The following is a 21,037-nucleotide window of genomic DNA, read 5'->3' as shown; positions in this document are numbered from 1 at the left end:
CAGGGAGACTGAAACCAGAGGAAAGGGCCGGTTCTACTGCAGCTGGTGCGCCGGGAAACTGACGAGGATCGCTCCTGAGGGAAATTGACGAGCGGCGCTCTGGATGTCTTGAACTCCGGAAAACTGACAAGCTGGAATGAAACCAGAGGAAAGGGCCGGTTCTACTGCAGCTGGTGCGCCGGGAAACTGACGAGGAGCGCTCTGAGGGAAATTGACGAGCGGCGCTCTGGACGACTGGAACTCCTGAAAACTGACAAGCTGCGCCCTGTGAGGAACTAACGAGTGACACACAGATGCAAAATGAGGACGAAGGGCGCCGGAGGAACTGCTAGCGTTGTCCGTCGGGCCACTCTGAGGGAAGTTTGCCGAACGGAGCTCCGAAGTAGGACAAGGGGAACAGAACGTCAGAGGAAACAGCAGGCAAAATTATCGACCATAAGGAACAGTCGACTGTCAGCACGCAGGAACCAAGCACAGTTCTGGAAGTACGAGAAGCACTGCTGGCACAGTGGTGGGCTCACACAGGATAAGTCAATGACCTCACCTGGAACGGGGAGAGGACAAACTTGCTGGAAAACTCCACTGAACTCTGTGAGAAATGATGGATAAACCATTTTAATCTGATAATGTTAATCTTAAATTAATGTCTAGGGCTTGGAGGTCCATTTCTCATTTACATCAGCTGGTAGCCTTTGGTAACAGCATGAAGGTTTATATAAATGTTACAATACAGTGCAATGATTTGAAAGTCGCAGAAGTCACTGACAGGGTTTTAACCTGTGATATCTACATTATGAGTCTTGCAGATGTGCCTCAACCCACTGAGCTACCTTATAAACAAGACACTAAAGCTGAAAGAGAACACAATCAGCCCAAGTCTTACTCAAGCGACAAAAATTACAACCATTCTAAATCAAGCAGAGACCCGGATATTAAGAAGCAGAAACCCCAAAAAGGATAAAGAGGTGACAGGTGTTACACGTCATTCCTGGTCTCCCAGGAGCAGCATTTAAAGGTCAATAGCAAAATCATTCTGGTTTCAAAACCTCACTCAATGTGACCCTCCCTCCCTACCCCTCCTTTTTGTGTAAATAGCACATTGCATTTTGGGAAATGTAGCTTGTTGCTTTCTATTAAGTACCTTGTCATCTTAGTCCCAGCATGCACTGGTGTTGGCTTGAGCGGCATATTTGCCTCAGAGTGTCCCATCTAGCTGCTGCTCTTAAGGTTTCACATCAAACATAAATTCTGCTTTTAATACAGAAAGGTCTGTATATATAAAATAACATCTGGAAATAATGGGCAGACACAGGATAATCCTACCTAATATGTCTGCACAACCTGGAAATGTTTGTGGAGTCATGGAAGCACTGCAGGAGGCTGATATTGTATTTTAGCCGTGCTGGAATATAACATTATTGCACATTGTTCACAGAGTCTGCATATCTTTGCACAATACACATTTTGTCAATTACAGTAGTGGCTTGTGCAGCAGGGCAAATGTTTCACAAGAAAACAGCTTATACACGGCGGTCCATAATTGTGATGGAATCCTAACAGTTTAGGAAATGTAAGCTTTTAAAAATAGCTCTGTATTGTGGCATATCTTCACTGGCCTTGTCATGCTCACATGTTACAAAAACGCTGTCCACAGAAAGACGTTTTAAACTCTGGCAAAGAAATATCGGCTTAACTCAGTGGTGATGGAACACAAAAACATTAACATTTAAGGTAAAAAGGAGACACAAATAGAAACCCATTTAGTAGCGGAGTTGAACAAAGTGAAACAAGAAAACCTGGATTGATCACGGCTTCCCTGCTTAACCATATTGTGTGATCTTCGGTAAATATTTGACTTCAGCCATCCGCAATTTTCTTCCCAATTTAATGGACTATACTGTTGCTTTATCTATAAGAATCAGGCCAGGGCCCACTTTAGAGTGAGAGAGCCAGGTGTGAATCTTTTATGCTGCCCCTCCCCATTCCTGTGGCCAACTTCTCCAAGGATTCCTTTACCCCCACCTTCCAACAGTTCCACTCATCTGTACACAGCCCCCGTCACATACGCATTACCTTTTAGTGCTACTCATACTAACCCTAGGGTGTCAGAGCACTTACATCACACACATTATACAGAGGCAATGAAAATGATGTTGGCAAATCAGTCTATAGGAAATGTTACACAAATCAATGAGGATTACCGTTGTGTGATCTGCATGTAGGATTACCGTTGTGTGATCTCCCACGAAGGTCGTCAGCATCAGAAGCTCTGAAAACTCTTCATTGGCTCCCGCTACACAAGAGAATTTTATTCAAACTCTTGGTTATTACCTTCAGAGCTACCCGCCAAATTGGATCAGAATATCTCTCTAGGAGATTCACACTACACACCACAGGGAGGATACTTAGATCTACATCGGCTAACCTCCTCAAACTGCCTGGCTTTAAACTTAAAACCAGGGGAGGGAAGACTGCTGCAGTATTGGGTGTAAACGCATGGAATCTTATGCCTAACAAATTGAGAGTGATGGTATCGGAAAAACAGTTCTGGAAAGCTCTAAAGACCTGGATTTATGGAATAAGTGATGAATCCTGTCTCGCCCTTATCTAGTTCCTAACTCCTCACTAGTTTGCCTGTTATCTGTATAGCACCAGGAGGCTCCTTTGGGAGCTACAGTTTGCGCTCCTTAAATGCCACATTTCATTTCATTTCATGTACACGTTCTTTGCAGCCAGCATATTAACCCTCTACGCTACTTTATGATGAGTCGAAACTGCCACTAGACAAAACTTTGATCTCTCTTCAGCAGAAACAATAATCACTTTCATTATCTTGATATTTTTATTGATGTCGGAAAACTGCTAGACACACGAGGAAACAACAAGTGCTTTTAAAACCCAAAGTTATCCCTGAACACAGCACTTCTTGTCGCACCACACTTAAGCCGGTTGGGGCAGAGGACCCTTTAAAGCTGAAATAAACATCCTAATAACTGGGACCCTGCCAAGAGACTTATCCCCAACCAGAGTGTTTTATTATTAAAAAAAAGATTAAGTTACATTGTTATCAGTGCAGAAGACGGTTGTGGGATGAGTGGCTGAGCTTCCTGCAGCTCTCAGACTAGCTTCAGCTCCGCTCCTCCCCAGAGATAGAAGTACGGAAAGAGCCTCTGTGTGAAGGGGGCCTGCGGGAAGGAGTAGAGAAGCTCCATGGAGTCAGCATTGTACAGGGACAGCCGCCCCCCCCTCGTAGTCCAGATACACCCCCAGCTTATGGGGTTTCTCACGGGGGTACAGAGTGGTCTCAGGATAGGAGAGAGCCTTGTAGAGACTTTTCCACCCCCGCACAGCCCAGACTCCCCCCTCAGGTGACCATGAGAAGACACCCTTCCTGTTCACAGACTCTGCTGCGACTCCCACATGCCACGTTCCCCCCTTCTGCAGCACCTGCACCTCCCAGTAATGTCTGCCGGATGTGAACCCCTCGCTCCCCAGCACACAGTAGTAGTTAGTGAATCTCTTGGGGGTGTTTGGCAGGGGTTGTGCTGTGTCTGTGCCTCTCACACGTCTCTGCACCTCAGACAGGAGGAGCCGAGGATGAGCTGTGTCAGGATCCAGAGTCACCATCACTGCAGAGAAGAGATTCAGAATTAGAGATTTAATTACACAAATAAAGACTGTAATTACCATTTTCTGTTTTTATACGATTAATTTAAACTCTTCATACAAAAGCATGCATTCATCTACAGCACACACTAAACTGCACTATATAGACAGGGAATTCTACTACATACTACACAACCCCACACATGAAGCATACTATACCACACCACACTACCACACATGATGCATACTACACTGCATCACACTACCACACATGAAGCATACCACACTACATCACACTGCCAGAAATGGAAAACACTACACTACTCCACACATGATGCATGCTACACTACATCACACTACCACACATAGCATACCACACTACACTACACCACACATGACACACACTACTCTACATCTCACCACACATGAAACTTACTACACTACCACACATGATCCAAACAACACTACTACACACGTGACTCTTCTTCACTTCTTTACTTTATTCGGATTGAAATATATCCATGAAAGAACAAATCACATTTCAGCATATAAAATACACAATTGCATCATAATATCAGATATAAAATCAAATACGTTAAAACATTGTTCATAAAAGTGCACTTTGTATTGAGAGCACAAACAGAGATTTTCAAAAAGTAGCCTACGCGGAAAACCAATTTTTCATCTTCCAAATGGAGGATAGACCTGTATACAGCTACAAGGTGAACAGGTGAATTATTAAAAAAAAAAAGGTATTGAAAGCCATTTAGCTTATATAAAACTTACAAAAGAATAAAAAATGTAATGTAGTTTGCCTGCTTTGTCCATCACACAGGCATGGCAAAAGATCGATATTAGCATCAAAACCAAGTCAAAATTTCACATGACTCAAACTACACTACACCAGACTACCACATGACTCGTACAACACTACACAATACATGGATCAAACTACACTACACCACTCTACCACACATGGTGCATGCTACAACACACCACACTACCACAGACACTACACACGTGACACATACTACACTACACTCCACTACCACACATAACACATACTATAGTACACACTACCACACATGATGCATACTGAACTATAACGCACTACCACACATGATGCATACTACACTACACCGCACTACCACACATGAAGCATACATCACTACACCATACTACCACAAATGTAATGTAATGTAAATGTAATGTAAAACATACTTATATAGCGCGTACTGTCACCCAAAGGGTATCCTGGCGCTTTGACTCAGCATACATCACAAGCAGAGAGGGATCACACAGCCCTAGGAAAGAGATGGGACTTCAGCCCCTTTTTGAAGAGAGACAGTTCGTTCAAACTCCTTAAAGAGAGTGGAAGGGAATTCCAGAGTTTAGCAGCAGTGAAACTGAAGGAACGGCCACCCATCCGTGTCCTCAGGATTCGGGGAACTGCCACCAAATAAGCAGAGGAGGAGCGTAGGAGTCTGGCTGCCGAGTACCATTTAAATAGAGTCTGGAGTGCCCTGGGCCCCAACCCATGAAGTGCCCTGAAGACAATGCAAGATGCCTTGAAGCAGATGCGTTGATGTATAGGCAGCCAGTGAAGGTCTTAGTGCCAAGGATGACGAAGCTGAACACACCCGTGAAAGGGCCAACTTGGCTGCCATATTCTGGATCTGCTGTAATTGTCTAATCAGGGAACTAGGGCCACCTAGAATCAGTGCATTGCAATAATTAAGTCTGCTGAGTATCATACTACCCACTACCTGAGGTCTGGTCGCTGCAGGTAACATGGGGAGGGTCTTACGCAACATTCGTAGTAGCATCATACAGGTGCCAATGGTCTTATTCACAAAGGCATCCAACTGTAGATGTGGGCCAAAAATAACACCCAGATAGCGGGCAGCATCCGCTGATTCCACAATAACTGAGGTTATGGGAGGCCAGAAGTCAACAGGCAGAGGGTGAGGAATTTTATCCAATGAGCAATGCAATACCTCTGTCTTTGATCCATTGAACTGGAGGGAATTTTGTCTCAACCAGTCTGCAGTGGCTAGCATACAACGATGAAAGGTCTCTATAGAGACAGCATCCTTACCTTCAAAGGAGAAGATAAGTTGCGTGTCATCGGCGTAGTTTACTACAGTGATGCCAAAGGATTTAATCAGCCTGATCAGGGGGCAGAGGTAAAGGTTAAATAAAATGGGGCTGATCGCTGACCCCTGGGGTACGCCTTGCCCTACCATTCTGGTGTCCGATCTAAATGGAGGCAGAGTCTCCACTTGATGTCTATTGTGGAGGTAGGAGACTAGCCAATCCCGGGCCAAGCCGACCACCCCATAGTCTTCCAGTCTTCTGATTAGGGTAGCGTGGTTCACCGTGTCGAACGAGGCCGACATGTCGAGCAGCACCAAAAATGCTGCTCGGCCACTGTCGACACGCGAGCGAAGATCATCCAAAACAACCACCAGTGCAGATTCCGTGCAATAAGCTTGCCGGAAGACAAACTGGGCTACATTCGCCTCTATGAAACCTGATAGAGACTTAGTGACATATTTTCCCAAGATTTTAATTGGAAAGGGCAGTAAAGAGATGGGCCTATAGTTTACAGGACAAAGGGGGTCTAATGTGGCTTTCTTCAATAAAGGCGATACCACCGCCAATTTCCAGCTGTCAGGAACCGTGGCAGTGCTAAGAGACTGTCAGCAGATTGAATATAAGGGAGGAAAAAGCTCTGCTTGGAACAGCTTCCAAAACTTATGTGGCAGCGGGTCCAATGGAGAGCCCGATGAGACACTGTTGGCCAAAGTACAGAAATCCTCATAAGATGGAAGAGTAAAGCTAGACAGCACCGAGTGCGCAGTAAACTCCCTTGTGTCAACTGGGGTCTGTATAGGTAATGATTCAATAGTAGGCTGGATGTTAAAAGTACTTGAAGCAGAGAGACCACTCAAAATGGCGGTGATCTTGTCCTCAAAAGTAGAGGCCAAGGAATCACACAGTGCCTGCGAAACAGGAATGCTATTGATGGCACATGCAGGGTTGGAAAGATTGTTAACAATTTTAAACAGGGGTTGTGACTTATTGGCCGCATGTGCTAGGGGTAACCTCTAAGTACTTGGCTTTAGCGCTTTTTATCTGCGCTTTATAACCCAGGAGCAGCTTCTTAACCCCTTCCATGCTCATGACGAGCTGAGCTCGTCATGAGTTGCGCCGCTCAGCTCAGCTCAGCTCGTCATGTAACGCGTTTTAAAAAAAAAGCTGCACAGCGCGAAAATCGCGGCCGCACGCATGCGGTTAAAAAGGATTTTATCTGACTCGAGCATACTATACTACACCGCACTATCACACATGACACATACTACACTACATCCCACTACAATGCATGAGGCATAGCACACCACACCACCACACTAGGCATTCTACACTCAATCAATCAATCAATCAATCAGGGGTGTCTAAAGCGTGCTACTCACCCGTAAGGGTCTCAAGGCGCTGGGGGGTGAGGGGGAGGAGGCGGCTCCAAATCAGTAAAAGAGCCAGTTTTTGAGGTCCTTCCTGAACCTGTGTAGGGTCGGGGAGCGTCTGATGTTCACAGGGAGTTTGTTCCAGGTTTTAGCCGTGAAATAAGAGAAAGCTCTCCTGCCGGTTCAGTTTCTGCGGATGCAGGAGGCCTCTGCCAGGGCAAGGTCGGCTGAGCCGAGGCTCCTCATGGGTACGTGGAAGGATACTCTCTCGTTGAGGTATTTGGGTCCGATGTTGTGGAGGGATTTTTAGGCGTGGGTGAGGAGTTTGACGGAGGCCCTCTTCTTGACCGGGAGCCAGTGGAGGACTCGTAGATGGTGGGTCATGTGCTCATGGCAAGATGTCCCGAGGAGGAGTCTGGCAGCAGTGTTCTGCATGGTCTGGAGCCTGCGCAGAAGAGTATTGTTGATTCCGGCGTAGAGGGCGTTGCCATAGTCCATTCAGCTAGTAATGAGTGCATGGGTGACGGTCCTTCTGCAGTCTGGGAGATCGAATTAAAGGTCTTATGGAGGGTTGATCTGGTGGTTCATGGAGATGGAGGAGTCAAGGATGATGACGATGTTCCGTTCGTGGTCTGTAGGGGTGGGTGGTCTCCCTAGGGCGGAGGGCTACCAGGTGTTGTCCCAGGTGGAGGTGCAGGGATGGAGGATGAGGACCTACCACACATGGAGCATACTACACTACACCACACTACAATACGTGAAGCATGCTACACTATGCCCCACTACCTCATGAGGCATACTACATTACACCACCACATATGAAGCATATTACTCTACACCACACATGAAGCATACGTCACAACACACTGCATTAGACAACACACTGTACTAGCTAGAACACTGCACTAAATAGTACATACTAATAGGCAATGCACTATCAATGTAAGTACACTGCATTATACAGTTTACTGTCCTAGAATGTAAACTGTTCTAGAATTAATACTATACTAGCTGGCACCACCCACTAGACAGCACACTGCACTACAGAGCACACTGCTTTAACAGCACTTTACACTATAGATGATACTAAACTACGAAGTATACTTCACTACAATACACACTACACTAGACAGCATACTACAACAAACACAACACAGTTACAGACTGCACACTGTATTATGTGGTACACTGCATAAGACCATACACTGTATGTATTAGCCAAACTCAGGGTTAGATAGAAAATTGTATTGGCTAGTGCAATACAGACTGCACTAGTGACCACTGTACTAGAACAGGTACACTGTATTCATACTGTGACTGCCATGCACTGAGTACCTGCACTTTTCTAATGTGATAGGACGAGCACCAGCACTTCTCAGAGGGTTGTACTATTTATAATAGGGGAGCAAACAGGTACTGAGGGATGGCAAGTAACTACACTATCAACATACAGCACACTGTATTAGATGGTGCAGTGTAACAGACAGCTAGTAGAAGGAACACTGTTCTAGTCAGTACATTGTATCAGGTATCTCCCTTTACGAAACTGCAAGCTACACTGCACATCACTATGCACGAGAGAGGATGCTGTACTATACTGCTGTCTACACTGCACAACATACTAGCCTGTTCACTATACTATATGTAGGCTTTCCTGTTTTCAGTTTCTATTTTTGGTAAATTCTGGTGGGGTTTTTTCAGTGTTTTCAATAGCTTAAAAAACAGTTGTTATCAGTGGTTACACATTTTTGCGCCACTAAAAACAACAGAAAAAGTGTTTTTCCGGTGCTTATGGAACGTTTTGCTTTTATTATTGCTTGCTTTCTGCACTGAAAGAACATGGTATATAGACAGTGTACTTATAGTGTATTTGAGGTCCAAATAGATTTTTGCAAATTAATCTTATTGTAGTACACCATACAATACTTCTTCAGTGAGTCTTTGTGCGCTCGCTCTTTCCTTCCCATGTAATCTTCTGTGAAAAGGCCCTCTCAGCATTCATAGCCCCTTGGGCTGAGACCCATCAGCTAAGGGACACAGTTGAGATGACTCTTTCTTTGATGCCACATAAAGCACGAAATGATATATATTTGCGTTTTGGTTCCTGTGCATAAGAAAACAGTGCACCAGAATCGACTAAAAAGTCAATAGCATCCCTCATTAACTCTAAAGATGGTAAAGATGCTTTCAGCATACCATCTAACAAGTGGCAAGGATCTCCTACAGGGATTCACTTCAGCTCAGGTATCAATTTTGACAGGTCATCACACAACTTTTTTTATATATGTAGCTGAATCACTGCAAATACAAACAATATCACTCAAATCTTTGTGGAACTTGGAAAGAACCTTTTTTTGCAGAGCATTACAAGTGACCCTGCGTTCAATGCTTTCCAAAAGTCTGGTGTCATGTTTTCACCACTATCCCAGATGCTTGGTGATAGCGCTCTTTTCATATATACTTGTCACTATACCTTGCATTGAATGTTTTAAGCCTGGGGTGTTGGCAATTCACCTACTATCAATACTGACCCACTAGAAACGATGGTCTGATGTATTAAGGGTTTTTACCCATTCTCTGTGGGTAAATGTGATGACACATATTAGGAAAGATTTTTATGAAACCAGCCATTTTACCTATCAGTTAAAGAATCAAATGCAGCTAAAACATCAAATATGAGTTCGATATTTTCTGATTCTCTACAGTTTATAAAATAATTAAACTAGACCTAAAACATGAAAGTAAACCCTGCATCTTTAGATCAAAGGCCACAAAACTGAAAAAAGTAAAAGGAAGAAGAAACAATATTTTAGAGGCATCCCTAAAGAACAAAACTCACGCAGAATAATGTTAGCCAGCCTTCCTTACTGCTAGCTTGTATAACAAAGTTACATTGTATTGACAAAAAATGTCTATTTCACTCTCTTTTTCCTTTCTTTGAATGGCATTTAGTTTGTGGTTGTGCAGGTGTTTTTTCAGTGTTTATATGTTTTTACCGGTTAGGGCTATTTATCTTTCAGTGGGGTTTTATCAGTTATTATAGGTTTAAACCTAAAACCCCACAGCCTAACTATATGGCACACTGCACCAGAGAGCACATTTTAGCAGATGCTATGTTACACTGCACTAGGCAGCACATTTAATTAACCAGTACACTACATACCATAGCAAAGTACACCAGACAGCACACTGCCCTCGACAGAGCAGGACAACAGGGAGGACACAGTAATAAGTAGTACTGCACCATGCAGTACACTTGAGTACATACTATACATGGTACACACAAGACTGGACAGCAAATCACACTGTACAAGAGTACTAAACAGCACACTGTGCTACACTGTGCTCAGCACAGGGGGGCCCACTAAACTGATGGCACACAGCACCATATAATTAATTGCAATGCATAGCATACAGTGCTAGACAACACACTGCACACAAGAGAAGAATGTTCTAGGTGTTAGTACCAGACAGCAAACTGCACTAGAAAGCATTGAGTGTCAGAAGCTAGTACAGCACACAGAACTGGAAGGTACAATGTACTAGACCACACTTTGCAGAAGAATATTGAACTAGGGGGCACATTGTACTAGATGGGACATAACTTTTTAGACAATGGACACAATAATGACTAGACGGCACCTCATACTGGAAGCCACACCGAAATGCCCAGCACACTGTAGTAGACAGTATACTGCACTAGTGACCCTACAGAACCTGATGGTATACTGTACTGGGCAGGGAGCACACAGTACTTTATGACACTATGCACTGAACACACAGTGCAGTAGTTGGCACACTGCACTAGACAGAATGCTGTACTGGGTGGTATTCTGTTGTAGTTGATACACTGTACTGGATAGCATACTGTATTAAACTGCGCTCTCTTCTAGTCAGTAAACTGTACTAAAAAGCCCACTGATGGTGCAGTGAACTAGACAGCACAGCGTACGCATCAGAGCTCTGTACCAGACAGTAAACTTTGCTACAAAGCAAATGGTATTAGACAATCCGTCTAGTACACTGGGTAAGGTACACTGTACTAGACTGCACTGGATGGTACAGTGTGCTAGACAGCACACCATACTGCACAACACACGATACAGAACACTACATCAGACAGTGGGAAACTGCCTTTACAACATAGTCTTTACCACACATGCCTTTACCCATCAGGTATTTGTGCCTTTACCACTCATGCCTTTACCCATCAGATATTTGTGCATTTCCCACGCATGCCTTTACCCATCAGGTATATGTGCCTTTACCACACATGCCTTTACCCATCAGGTATTTGTGCCTTTACCACTCATGCCTTTACCCATCAGGTATTTGTGCCTTTACCACTCATGCCTTTACCCATCAGGTATTTGTGCATTTACCACACATGCCTTTACCCATCAGGTATTTGTGCATTTCCCACGCATGCCTTTACCCATCAGGTATATGTGCCTTTACCACTCATGCCTTTACCCATCAGGTATTTGTGCATTTCCCACGCATGCCTTTACCCATCAGGTATTTGTGCATTTCCCACGCATGCCTTTACCCATCAGGTATTTGTGCATTTCCGACGCATGCCTTTACCCATCAGGTATTTGTGCATTTCCCACGCATGCCTTTACCCATCAGGTATTTGTGCCTTTCCCACGCATGCCTTTACCCATCAGGTATTTGTGCCTTTACCACTCATGCCTTTACCCATCAGGTATTTGTGCCTTTACCACTCATGCCTTTACCCATCAGGTATTTGTGCCTTTACCACTCATGCCTTTACCCATCAGGTATTTGTGCATTTCCCACGCATGCCTTTACCCATCAGGTATTTGTGCATTTCCGACGCATGCCTTTACCCATCAGGTATTTGTGCATTTCCCACGCATGCCTTTACCCATCAGGTATTTGTGCCTTTACCACACATGCCTTTACCCATCAGGTATTTGTGCCTTTACCACACATGCCTTTACCCATCAGGTATTTGTGCTTTTACCACACATGCCTTTACCCATCAGGTATTTGTGCCTTTACCACACATGCCTTTACCCATCAGGTATTTGTGCTTTTACCACCCATGCCTTTACCCATCAGGTATTTGTGCATTTCCCACGCATGCCTTTACCCATCAGGTATTTGTGCCTTTACCACACATGCCTTTACCCATCAGGTATTTGTGCTTTTACCACACATGCCTTTACCCATCAGGTATTTGTGCCTTTCCCACGCATGCCTTTACCCATCAGGTATTTGTGCCTTTCCCACGCATGCCTTTACCCATCAGGTATTTGTGCCTTTACCACTCATGCCTTTACCCATCAGGTATTTGTGCCTTTACCACTCATGCCTTTACCCATCAGGTATTTGTGCCTTTACCACTCATGCCTTTACCCATCAGGTATTTGTGCATTTCCCACGCATGCCTTTACCCATCAGGTATTTGTGCATTTCCGACGCATGCCTTTACCCATCAGGTATTTGTGCATTTCCCACGCATGCCTTTACCCATCAGGTATTTGTGCCTTTACCACACATGCCTTTACCCATCAGGTATTTGTGCTTTTACCACACATGCCTTTACCCATCAGGTATTTGTGCTTTTACCACACATGCCTTTACCCATCAGGTATTTGTGCCTTTACCACACATGCCTTTACCCATCAGGTATTTGTGCTTTTACCACCCATGCCTTTACCCATCAGGTATTTGTGCATTTCCCACGCATGCCTTTACCCATCAGGTATTTGTGCCTTTACCACACATGCCTTTACCCATCAGGTATTTGTGCTTTTACCACACATGCCTTTACCCATCAGGTATTTGTGCCTTTCCCACGCATGCCTTTACCCATCAGGTATTTGTGCCTTTACCACTCATGCCTTTACCCATCAGGTATTTGTGCCTTTACCACTCATGCCTTTACCCATCAGGTATTTGTGCATTTCCCACGCATGCCTTTACCCATCAGGTATTTGTGCATTTCCCACGCATGCCTTTACCCATCAGGTATTTGTGCATTTCCCACGCATGCCTTTACCCATCAGGTATTTGTGCCTTTACCACACATGCCTTTACCCATCAGGTATTTGTGCTTTTACCACACATGCCTTTACCCATCAGGTATTTGTGCTTTTACCACACATGCCTTTACCCATCAGGTATTTTTGCCTTTACCACACATGCCTTTACCCATCAGGTATTTGTGCTTTTACCACCCATGCCTTTACCCATCAGGTATTTGTGCTTTTACCACACATGCCTTTACCCATCAGGTATTTGTGCTTTTACCACACATGCCTTTACCCATCCGGTATTTGTGCATTTCCCACGCATGCCTTTACCCATCAGGTATATGTGCCTTTACCACACATGCCTTTACCCATCCGGTATTTGTGCATTTCCCACACATGCCTTTACCCATCAGGTATTTGTGCCTTTTCCACTCATGCCTTTACCTATCAGGTATTTGTGCATTTCCCACGCATGCCTTTACCCATTAGGTATTTGTGCATTTCCCACGCATGCCTTTACCCATCAGGTATTTGTGCATTTCCGACGCATGCCTTTACCCATCAGGTATTTGTGCTTTTACCACACATGCCTTTACCCATCAGGTATTTGTGCATTTCCCACGCATGCCTTTACCCATCAGGTATTTGTGCATTTCCCACGCATGCCTTTACTTCTCGTATGTGTGCCTTTAGCACACATGCTTTTACTTCTCAGGAATGTGTGTCTTTACCACACATGCCTTTACTCATCAGGTATTTGTGGCTTTACCACACAGGTATTTGTACCTTTACAATGCAGGCCTTTACCACTCGGAAATGTGTTCCTTTACCACTCATGCCTTTATCACACAAGTATTTTTATACATGCCGAAGAAAGAGCTAAATGTAGCGAGTGCCTATTTAGGTTCATGAAGTAAGCAGAAACACAGAGCCAGAATATCTTGCTGAACTTTCCCTGCCACGTTACAAAATGTGCTATTCTCAAATAGGTATGAATATCGATTTAGTTGAAGATTACATTTTCCGGGTGAATCATTATTTTCAGAGTGCATTACCAGGATGGCAGAATCAAATCTTAATAGGGTCATATGTCCCTCCGGAAATTTGTACCTGAAAAGTGGAGGGAGGGACAGAGGAAGAGATGAAGAAGAAAAGAGAGAGAGAGAGAGAGGGAAAGAGGGGTGAGTGTGGCAGGGTGAAGCTGCGAGTGCATGATGTGAGTGCAGAATGTTAGATAAGGAGGTAATCTCAGCAAATGAGTGCATGTGCTAGGTCATTGAAGAAGCATGCACTAGGTCAGGGAAGGTGCATGCGCTGGGTCAGTGTAGATGCATGTGCTAGTTCCGTGTAGGTGAATGTGCTAGGTCAGAGTAGGTGCATGCGCTAGGTCAGTGTAGGTGCATGTGCTAGTTCCGTGTAGGTGCATGTGCTAGGTCAGAGTAGGTGCATGCGCCGGGTCAGTGTAGGTGCATGTGCTTGTTCCATGTAGGTGCATGTGCTAGGTCAGTGTAGATACACACACTAGGTCACTGTAGATGCATGCACTAGGTGCATGTATGTGCATGCGCTAAGTCAGTGTATGTGCATGCGCTAATTCAGTGTATGTGCATGAGCTAGGTCAGTGTAGGTGTATGTGCTAGGTTGTGTAGAGGTCCTGTAGGTGCATATGATAGGTCAGTGTAGATGTAGGCACTTTGCCGGTGTAGATGCACTAGAGAACATAGAATGTGTTATGCAGCAAATACCGATTTCTGAGGTAAAAATCACGCCAACTGAATGTCCAATGGACAGAATGATTTAAACCCGGGAAATGCAGCAGCATTTATACAGAATAGAGAGAAGTAAAAATCTGAAAAAGACAAAGTTTACAGACACAAATCAAGTAACTGTACCCTGAATCGAGTGCACATTACCATTAAATAGCACACCATACCATCCCATAACATGCCATACTGCCACCCCATCCCATCCCATCCCAGATCAGATCATACCATCCCATCCCATATCATACCATGCCATGCCCTTTTCATGAACAGTAACATACAGAGCTAATCAGCACAATGATATTTACCTTTATAACTCTTCACCACCTCTGGGCACTGCATCTTTACATTATTACACCTGTAATAACACACATTATTGTTGTATTAAAAAATAATGGCAGTTTACAGGAACAAAGGATGAACATCACATAGGACCTGTATTTGCAATAATATTGAGTATTAACCCCTTTGGTGCTCAGGACGGCCCCAGGTCGTCACGCGTCACAGTGGATGTGTGCTAACGACGGATCCCGGCCGTCCGAACTCCGCCCACTCTCTATTTTGCCCGCACAGCGTGAAAATTCGTCCAGCGCGCAAGGGGTTAGGAGCAGCGCCTGCGGACTAGTGCTCAGTGTGAGTTACTGTTTATACACAGGTCAAAGCTCTAACGATATCCAAAAGTACCTTCAATATCCTATGGCAGGGTGTGGCTGTTCGAAGGCAGATAGCTAAGTGTGCATCATGTGATGCTATGGAGGGCTACATCGTGGGTTTTCTAGGAGCGGCGGTTAACTAAGTGAGAGCAGGGCTGACTAACAGGTTACATATGCTCGTGGTGGAGTCTCGAGTGCATACTTAATAAATGTATATTCCTGCCAGCACCCAAAACACAACACTACTACACCCAATACCTGCCAGTGTAAACCTAGTCACTACTCCTCTACAACCTTGGAAGGATTAGCACACAACCTCTGTTGCTGCAAACTCCATCATCACTGCGCTAGAATTTTAGAGCACAACCACTCTAAAAACATATTCTCAGGTTTACAAGAGGGCTCAGTGAGGTAAGTGCTCACTGCTGGCATCTGTCTGACCTGTAAGACACAAATGTGATTCCAGCAGAGCAAACTCACCCTTTCATCCTTCTCGGGTTGTTACGCTGCACACAATCAAAGTGGGGTGATTTCTATTTTATCATCAGCAATGATGAATGCTCAAAAGCTCCAGTACTTGGGGAGATCTCTGCCCACAGATACCTGCCCACAGATCTCTGCCCACAGATCCCTGTTCACAGATCTCTGCCCACAGATCCCTGCCCACAGATCTCTGCCCACAGATCCCTGCCCACAGAGGGAGGCAGACACACGATCCCTGCCACTGTAATCACCATCATCACTTTTCTAGAACCTCGGAGGGATTAGCGCACAATACCCACAACTTGGATCAATAAACACACAATCCCTGCCACTGTAAACCCCATCTTCCCCGTTCTAGAAATTTTTATGGGATTAGCGCACCGTGATACCTCTCTGGAGAGGAGAATTCATGTCACTGTACGCTGTCACCTCTAGGCACTGTTACTAATTAGGATTCTTCCTTTCATCTTTGCTGAACCTGTCTGTGGCATCCATAGGATCTATCTCTGCATTTATCCTATGGGGGATCCATAGGATCAGCATGGCCATTTATTTTATTAGTGATATATATTATTACTGTCTGGAATCTTTCTTTATGTATATAATTATGTAGAATGAGATACGTTAAATAAGAACCCCACTGTGCACTGGAAGTCCCCAGGTGAGGAGGATGTGCATCCAAAGCAATTTATTCAATCCCAGGCTGGAGTTGTGTTACACCTAAAATCCATCCATCGGATTAACTTTAATGGGTAAAAAGTGGGATATAACCCATTGTGCTAACCATTAAAGTCGCCTTTTAAAACATGCCTCAAGCCTGTCACTGCTGTTTTAATTTGAAAACGTGACTAGGAAAAATAAACCTTTTGCAAGGCCTAACCCTTCCTTTTTAATACTTATAAGGGCAGGGTGCAATTTTCACTGTGCATCTCTCCCATACTGGGTTACCTTATTAAACTTAATAAATGATAACTTCAGTTTGGGAACAGATAGAGAATAGCGTTTATACTTAAATGTATTATAAGTTAAAATCCTCTTTAACAGTAAAGTTGAATTTAAAGTTATTTTGAAAAGGCCACTTTTAGAAAGTTGGCATTTTTCTGCCCAAACTATTTTTGTGCCTTTCTGCCATTGTCCTGAGTCATGTGACTGAATGTCTCTCCTACTGTGAGTTGTGTATTCCTTAAAACGTTGAGCAAAGGATGCCCATGTGTGAGGGGTCTTCATGACAGGACGGCTTAGGATATGCTGGACTCTGCCCCAATTACTTTTCTAAAGACTCTGCCTGCAGCACACACAAAGGAACCAGACATCACGCCTGTTCATGCCTTTGCCACTCTGGGAAGTTGGAGATAAGACCAGGGAATGGGGAAGAACGGACCAGAATCAGTTTTGGTGGTTGGTCAGGGAATTTCCCCAATAAAGCTGGCACCAGTGTGAAAACGGGACATTCAAAATACTATCAGATTACTCTAGGACGTGTGGAGGTTTCAGAAGAAGGACTGTCCCACTGCTGGAAGGACTGCATTACTGTCTGAAGAAGGGCTGGACCTGCTTGCCTGGTTCACAGGCTACCCAGAGGGACTCCAAAGGATAGTTGGCTGACCTTCGGTGTGAGCTACACTGACACAACATGCTTCCAGAGGCCTCCCTATAACTGCTCTGCCTACCAGAGCCTACTTGACCTGCTTTGGCCTATTGTCGGCCTCTGCCTGGAGCGAGTCCTGATCCACAATAGGTGGGGGGGGCGAAGGGTACCTCACGGTAAACGGGCCCTCTGCGCATGCGCACTCTAACTGGAGGGCGTGGTTAATTGATAAAGATCTGACACCAGTTAGTGACCTTGCCGTAGGCCCAAATAGGATACGCAGAAAAGTAATTGCTATATGATTATGGATCAGATGTTAGATTCGGATAGGAAATACCTTGAACTATAATTATGTTACATCTGATATCTGTATATATCAATTGTAATCAAACGTCATGGAACGTTTTCTGCATAATTGTGTAAATATTGTTTATTTCAATTTTTGTTTTATTTTATGTTTTAATAAATACGGCCGGGGCTTGTACGACCCCCCCCCCCCCCAAAGAAATCCCTCTCATGTCAATTTTTAATAATGTTGGTTAACGTGGGGGGGTTTCTGGTAGTCCCTGGCGGTGGGCACACCTTATCACGGATTGGACCCCGGGTTCCATAATGACCAGGTAGTGATCGAATCACTTCCGGGTCACTGGGGAGCAAAGGACAGGCCGGTTTGAACCGGCCTGGCTAGTGAGGGGTTAAAAGGCTGGGGAGCGCGGGGGTCTACCTCTTTGACTCCGCGTTCCACGGCCTGCCCCCAAGCCTCCAGGAGGCTGTCATTCTTTTTCCCCACCCACCATCCCATAAAGCAGATGATTTGAATTGCGTTTATGAAGGTTGTTTCACATGTTGTTCCGAATGTATATGGATGATAGGTGTGTCGTACTAATAGGTTTTGTTCCTTAGAACTTTATCCCGTTTACAGGTCATCAATCGTCATATTTATTGCTATTCCTTGGTCAGGCGGTACGGTCATGATTGGTGAGCAGTAAATTTAAGGTCCTTAGAGGGCGGCACCATTCTTGAATGGGTCGCCCGAGGGAAGGGACAAGTGGTCTCTCCTAGAACTCCAGGGTCAGTACAGCCGATAAAAACTGTAATTCATACATCTAATCATACCAAACATCCAAACATTCATCCAAGGACTACCAACCACAACTCAACCACCATACAATGAAACAAAAGCATTACAATAAAAAGATACATAAATATATACACATAACAGAGCAACTAAGAAAAGGCGCCGACAAACGTTTCGGAAACAGGACCCGTGTCCACAGTTCCTTCGTCAGGGCACAGTTGATACAGTTCTTGGTAGACACAATTCTTGATAGACATACTTTTTTCTTCTTTCAATATTATGAAATAAATCCATCAAATAGAATAAAACGGGGGGGCTTAATCTTGAAGTTACATCTGATATGGTAATGTCATCATGTAATTCACTGGCATCCAAATATATCAAAGGGCAGTAATCTTCCACCACGTAGAATGTTCGTATAGCATACCCTGCAAACCTGATCCTTGTAAGTGACAGGCCGCAGTCATCAATGAAATATCCAAGATGAATTCGGAGTGGAGCAAAGAGCCTCTGCATAAAAGCACAATGATAGATGTCCCAATAAACTATTAAAACACAAGATATCGTCGTACAGGATAATCACTACACGAATAGTTGACGGGGTCCAAGGGTACACCTCCGTTAGATTTATTTATTTATTTATTTTGGAGTTTTCTATAGCGCTAGCCAGACCCGGAGGTATCGGAGCGCTTTACAACATTTGTTCTAACAGTTTAGTACATCAAGAGTGTTCAGGTAGATAGTGAGTCCAAGGAGGTTCATTAATCCGTAAGCGTCTGGTAGTAATCGATGCCGAGTTGAGAGTTTGGTGTTCAAGTAGGGGGAGTAGTGTTCAGAATAGGGGGGAAGTGATGGCAGGAGTGACTTTAACGTAGTTGCTGGGTCTCTTGTCTTGTGGTCGGAAATTAAAGTAGATCCGATGTCACTTTGTGAGGACTCGATTGAGGGAGAGAGCTTGGAGCTGGCTCTTGAAAGCTTTGTAGGAAGAGTTCGTCCTAATAACTACAGCTTATCTCCGGCTGGCAGGACGTCCACAGATGGCGAAAATAGCAGCAGTGGGGGAGGGAGGAGTCACACTTTCTCTAGGCCGGTTGGACACCCCGCACATGCACAACAACGTCAATAAACGGCGCAGAGATGCAAGGGCCCCCTTTAATGGAGTTAATAGAGCATACGGGGATAACCGGGTTTGGGGGGTGGAGGGGCTGGGTTGGGGGTAGTACCCTCACGGTAAACGGGCCCTCTGCGCATGCACACTCCAACTGGAGGGTGTGGTTCATTGATAAGGATCTGAAACCAGTTAGTGACCTTGCCGTGGGCCCAAATAGGATACGCAGAAAAGTAATTACTGTATGATTATGGTTCATATGTTAGATTCGGATAGGAAATACCTTGTACTAGAATTATGTTAAGGTTAGCCATCTGATATATGTATATATCAATTGTAAGTTTTCTGCGTAATTGTGTAAATATTGTTTATTTCAATTTTGGTTTTATTTAATAAATACGGCCGGGGGCTGTACAACCCCAGCCTCCAAAGAAATCCCTCTCATGTCAATTTTTATTAATGTTGGTTAACGCAAGGGGGGGGGGGGTCCAGCAGTCCCTGACCATATTGAGGCCAGAGACTCTGGTCTGCCGCTGCTCGCTCACGTGGTGAGGAGACAAAACAAGACGCAGAGGAGACAATAAGGCCCGCAAGACCCTGGGGCAGACATGCAGAGAGGGGGGAGACCTCCATACATGCCCCAACATAGCACGGGAACAATGGCAAGGATGAAGCGGGCTACCTAGAAGCTGGACAAAACAAGGAGGTGAGGCAAAACCCCCGGTGCTGCGATAGTCACTCCTAGACCCAAGAAGCGCAGTCGACGGGACTATAACAGGGCAGTGGCACTGGCAGATACCTTCCCAGAGTAAAGGAGCAAAATGTGAAGGGACAGCCATAGCAAGAACAAGCCTGGGCACTGACATGGAAGCAGACTGGGTATACTCCTAGCATCAAAGCCTAGAGGGGCGAAAAGGAGCAGGCGCAGCACACAGTGAATGAGAGGCCGAGCCCCGTCGCTGCAGAACTTCCAGGGACATACACCCAAGTAGCAATAACCAATAATACTTACGTAGAATGGAAGTAACACTCCACCCTTGCCAGCAAGCCTCCCTGCCTGACCAATCTACTCCAGGAGGGTTCGAAGGAGCAAAGAGCCCCGAGGCAAATACAGGGTTAACTCCTGATGGTACAAAGGCCGGCTATCAAGACTCTTGCAGACTTTGACCATAACTGGGGGCTTTGACGCAGAGACTCGAGCTTGACCTGCCCTGAACCAACAGTAAGGGGTGACAACTGGAATCACCAACTGGGCAACAAAAGTAACGCCAATACCCTGGAAACCA

General features: G+C 44.8%; 1 protein-coding gene across 1 annotated transcript in view; it reads right to left on the bottom strand.

Annotated features, from left to right (window-relative positions):
- Window positions 1–2,823: 2,823 nt before the first annotated feature.
- LOC147710208 (E3 ubiquitin-protein ligase TRIM39-like) overlaps window positions 2,824–21,037 on the bottom strand; it is an 89,431-nt gene continuing 71,217 nt past the window's right edge. Inside the window, exons 5-6 of the mRNA XM_086919951.1 lie at window positions 15,150–15,199; window positions 2,824–3,629 (exon numbers count right to left, since the gene is read on the bottom strand). Coding sequence (XP_086776077.1) covers window positions 3,217–3,629; window positions 15,150–15,199 — 463 coding nt within the window. The 3' untranslated portion in view covers window positions 2,824–3,216. The remainder of the gene's footprint in view (window positions 3,630–15,149; window positions 15,200–21,037) is intronic.

The sequence above is a fragment of the Lissotriton vulgaris genome, chromosome 5 (genome assembly GCF_964263255.1).
Source record: "Lissotriton vulgaris chromosome 5, aLisVul1.2, whole genome shotgun sequence".
Classification (NCBI taxonomy): domain Eukaryota; kingdom Metazoa; phylum Chordata; class Amphibia; order Caudata; family Salamandridae; genus Lissotriton; species Lissotriton vulgaris.
The sequence above is the reverse complement of the archived record's forward strand: the minus strand, read 5'-3'. Positions and strand labels throughout refer to the sequence as shown.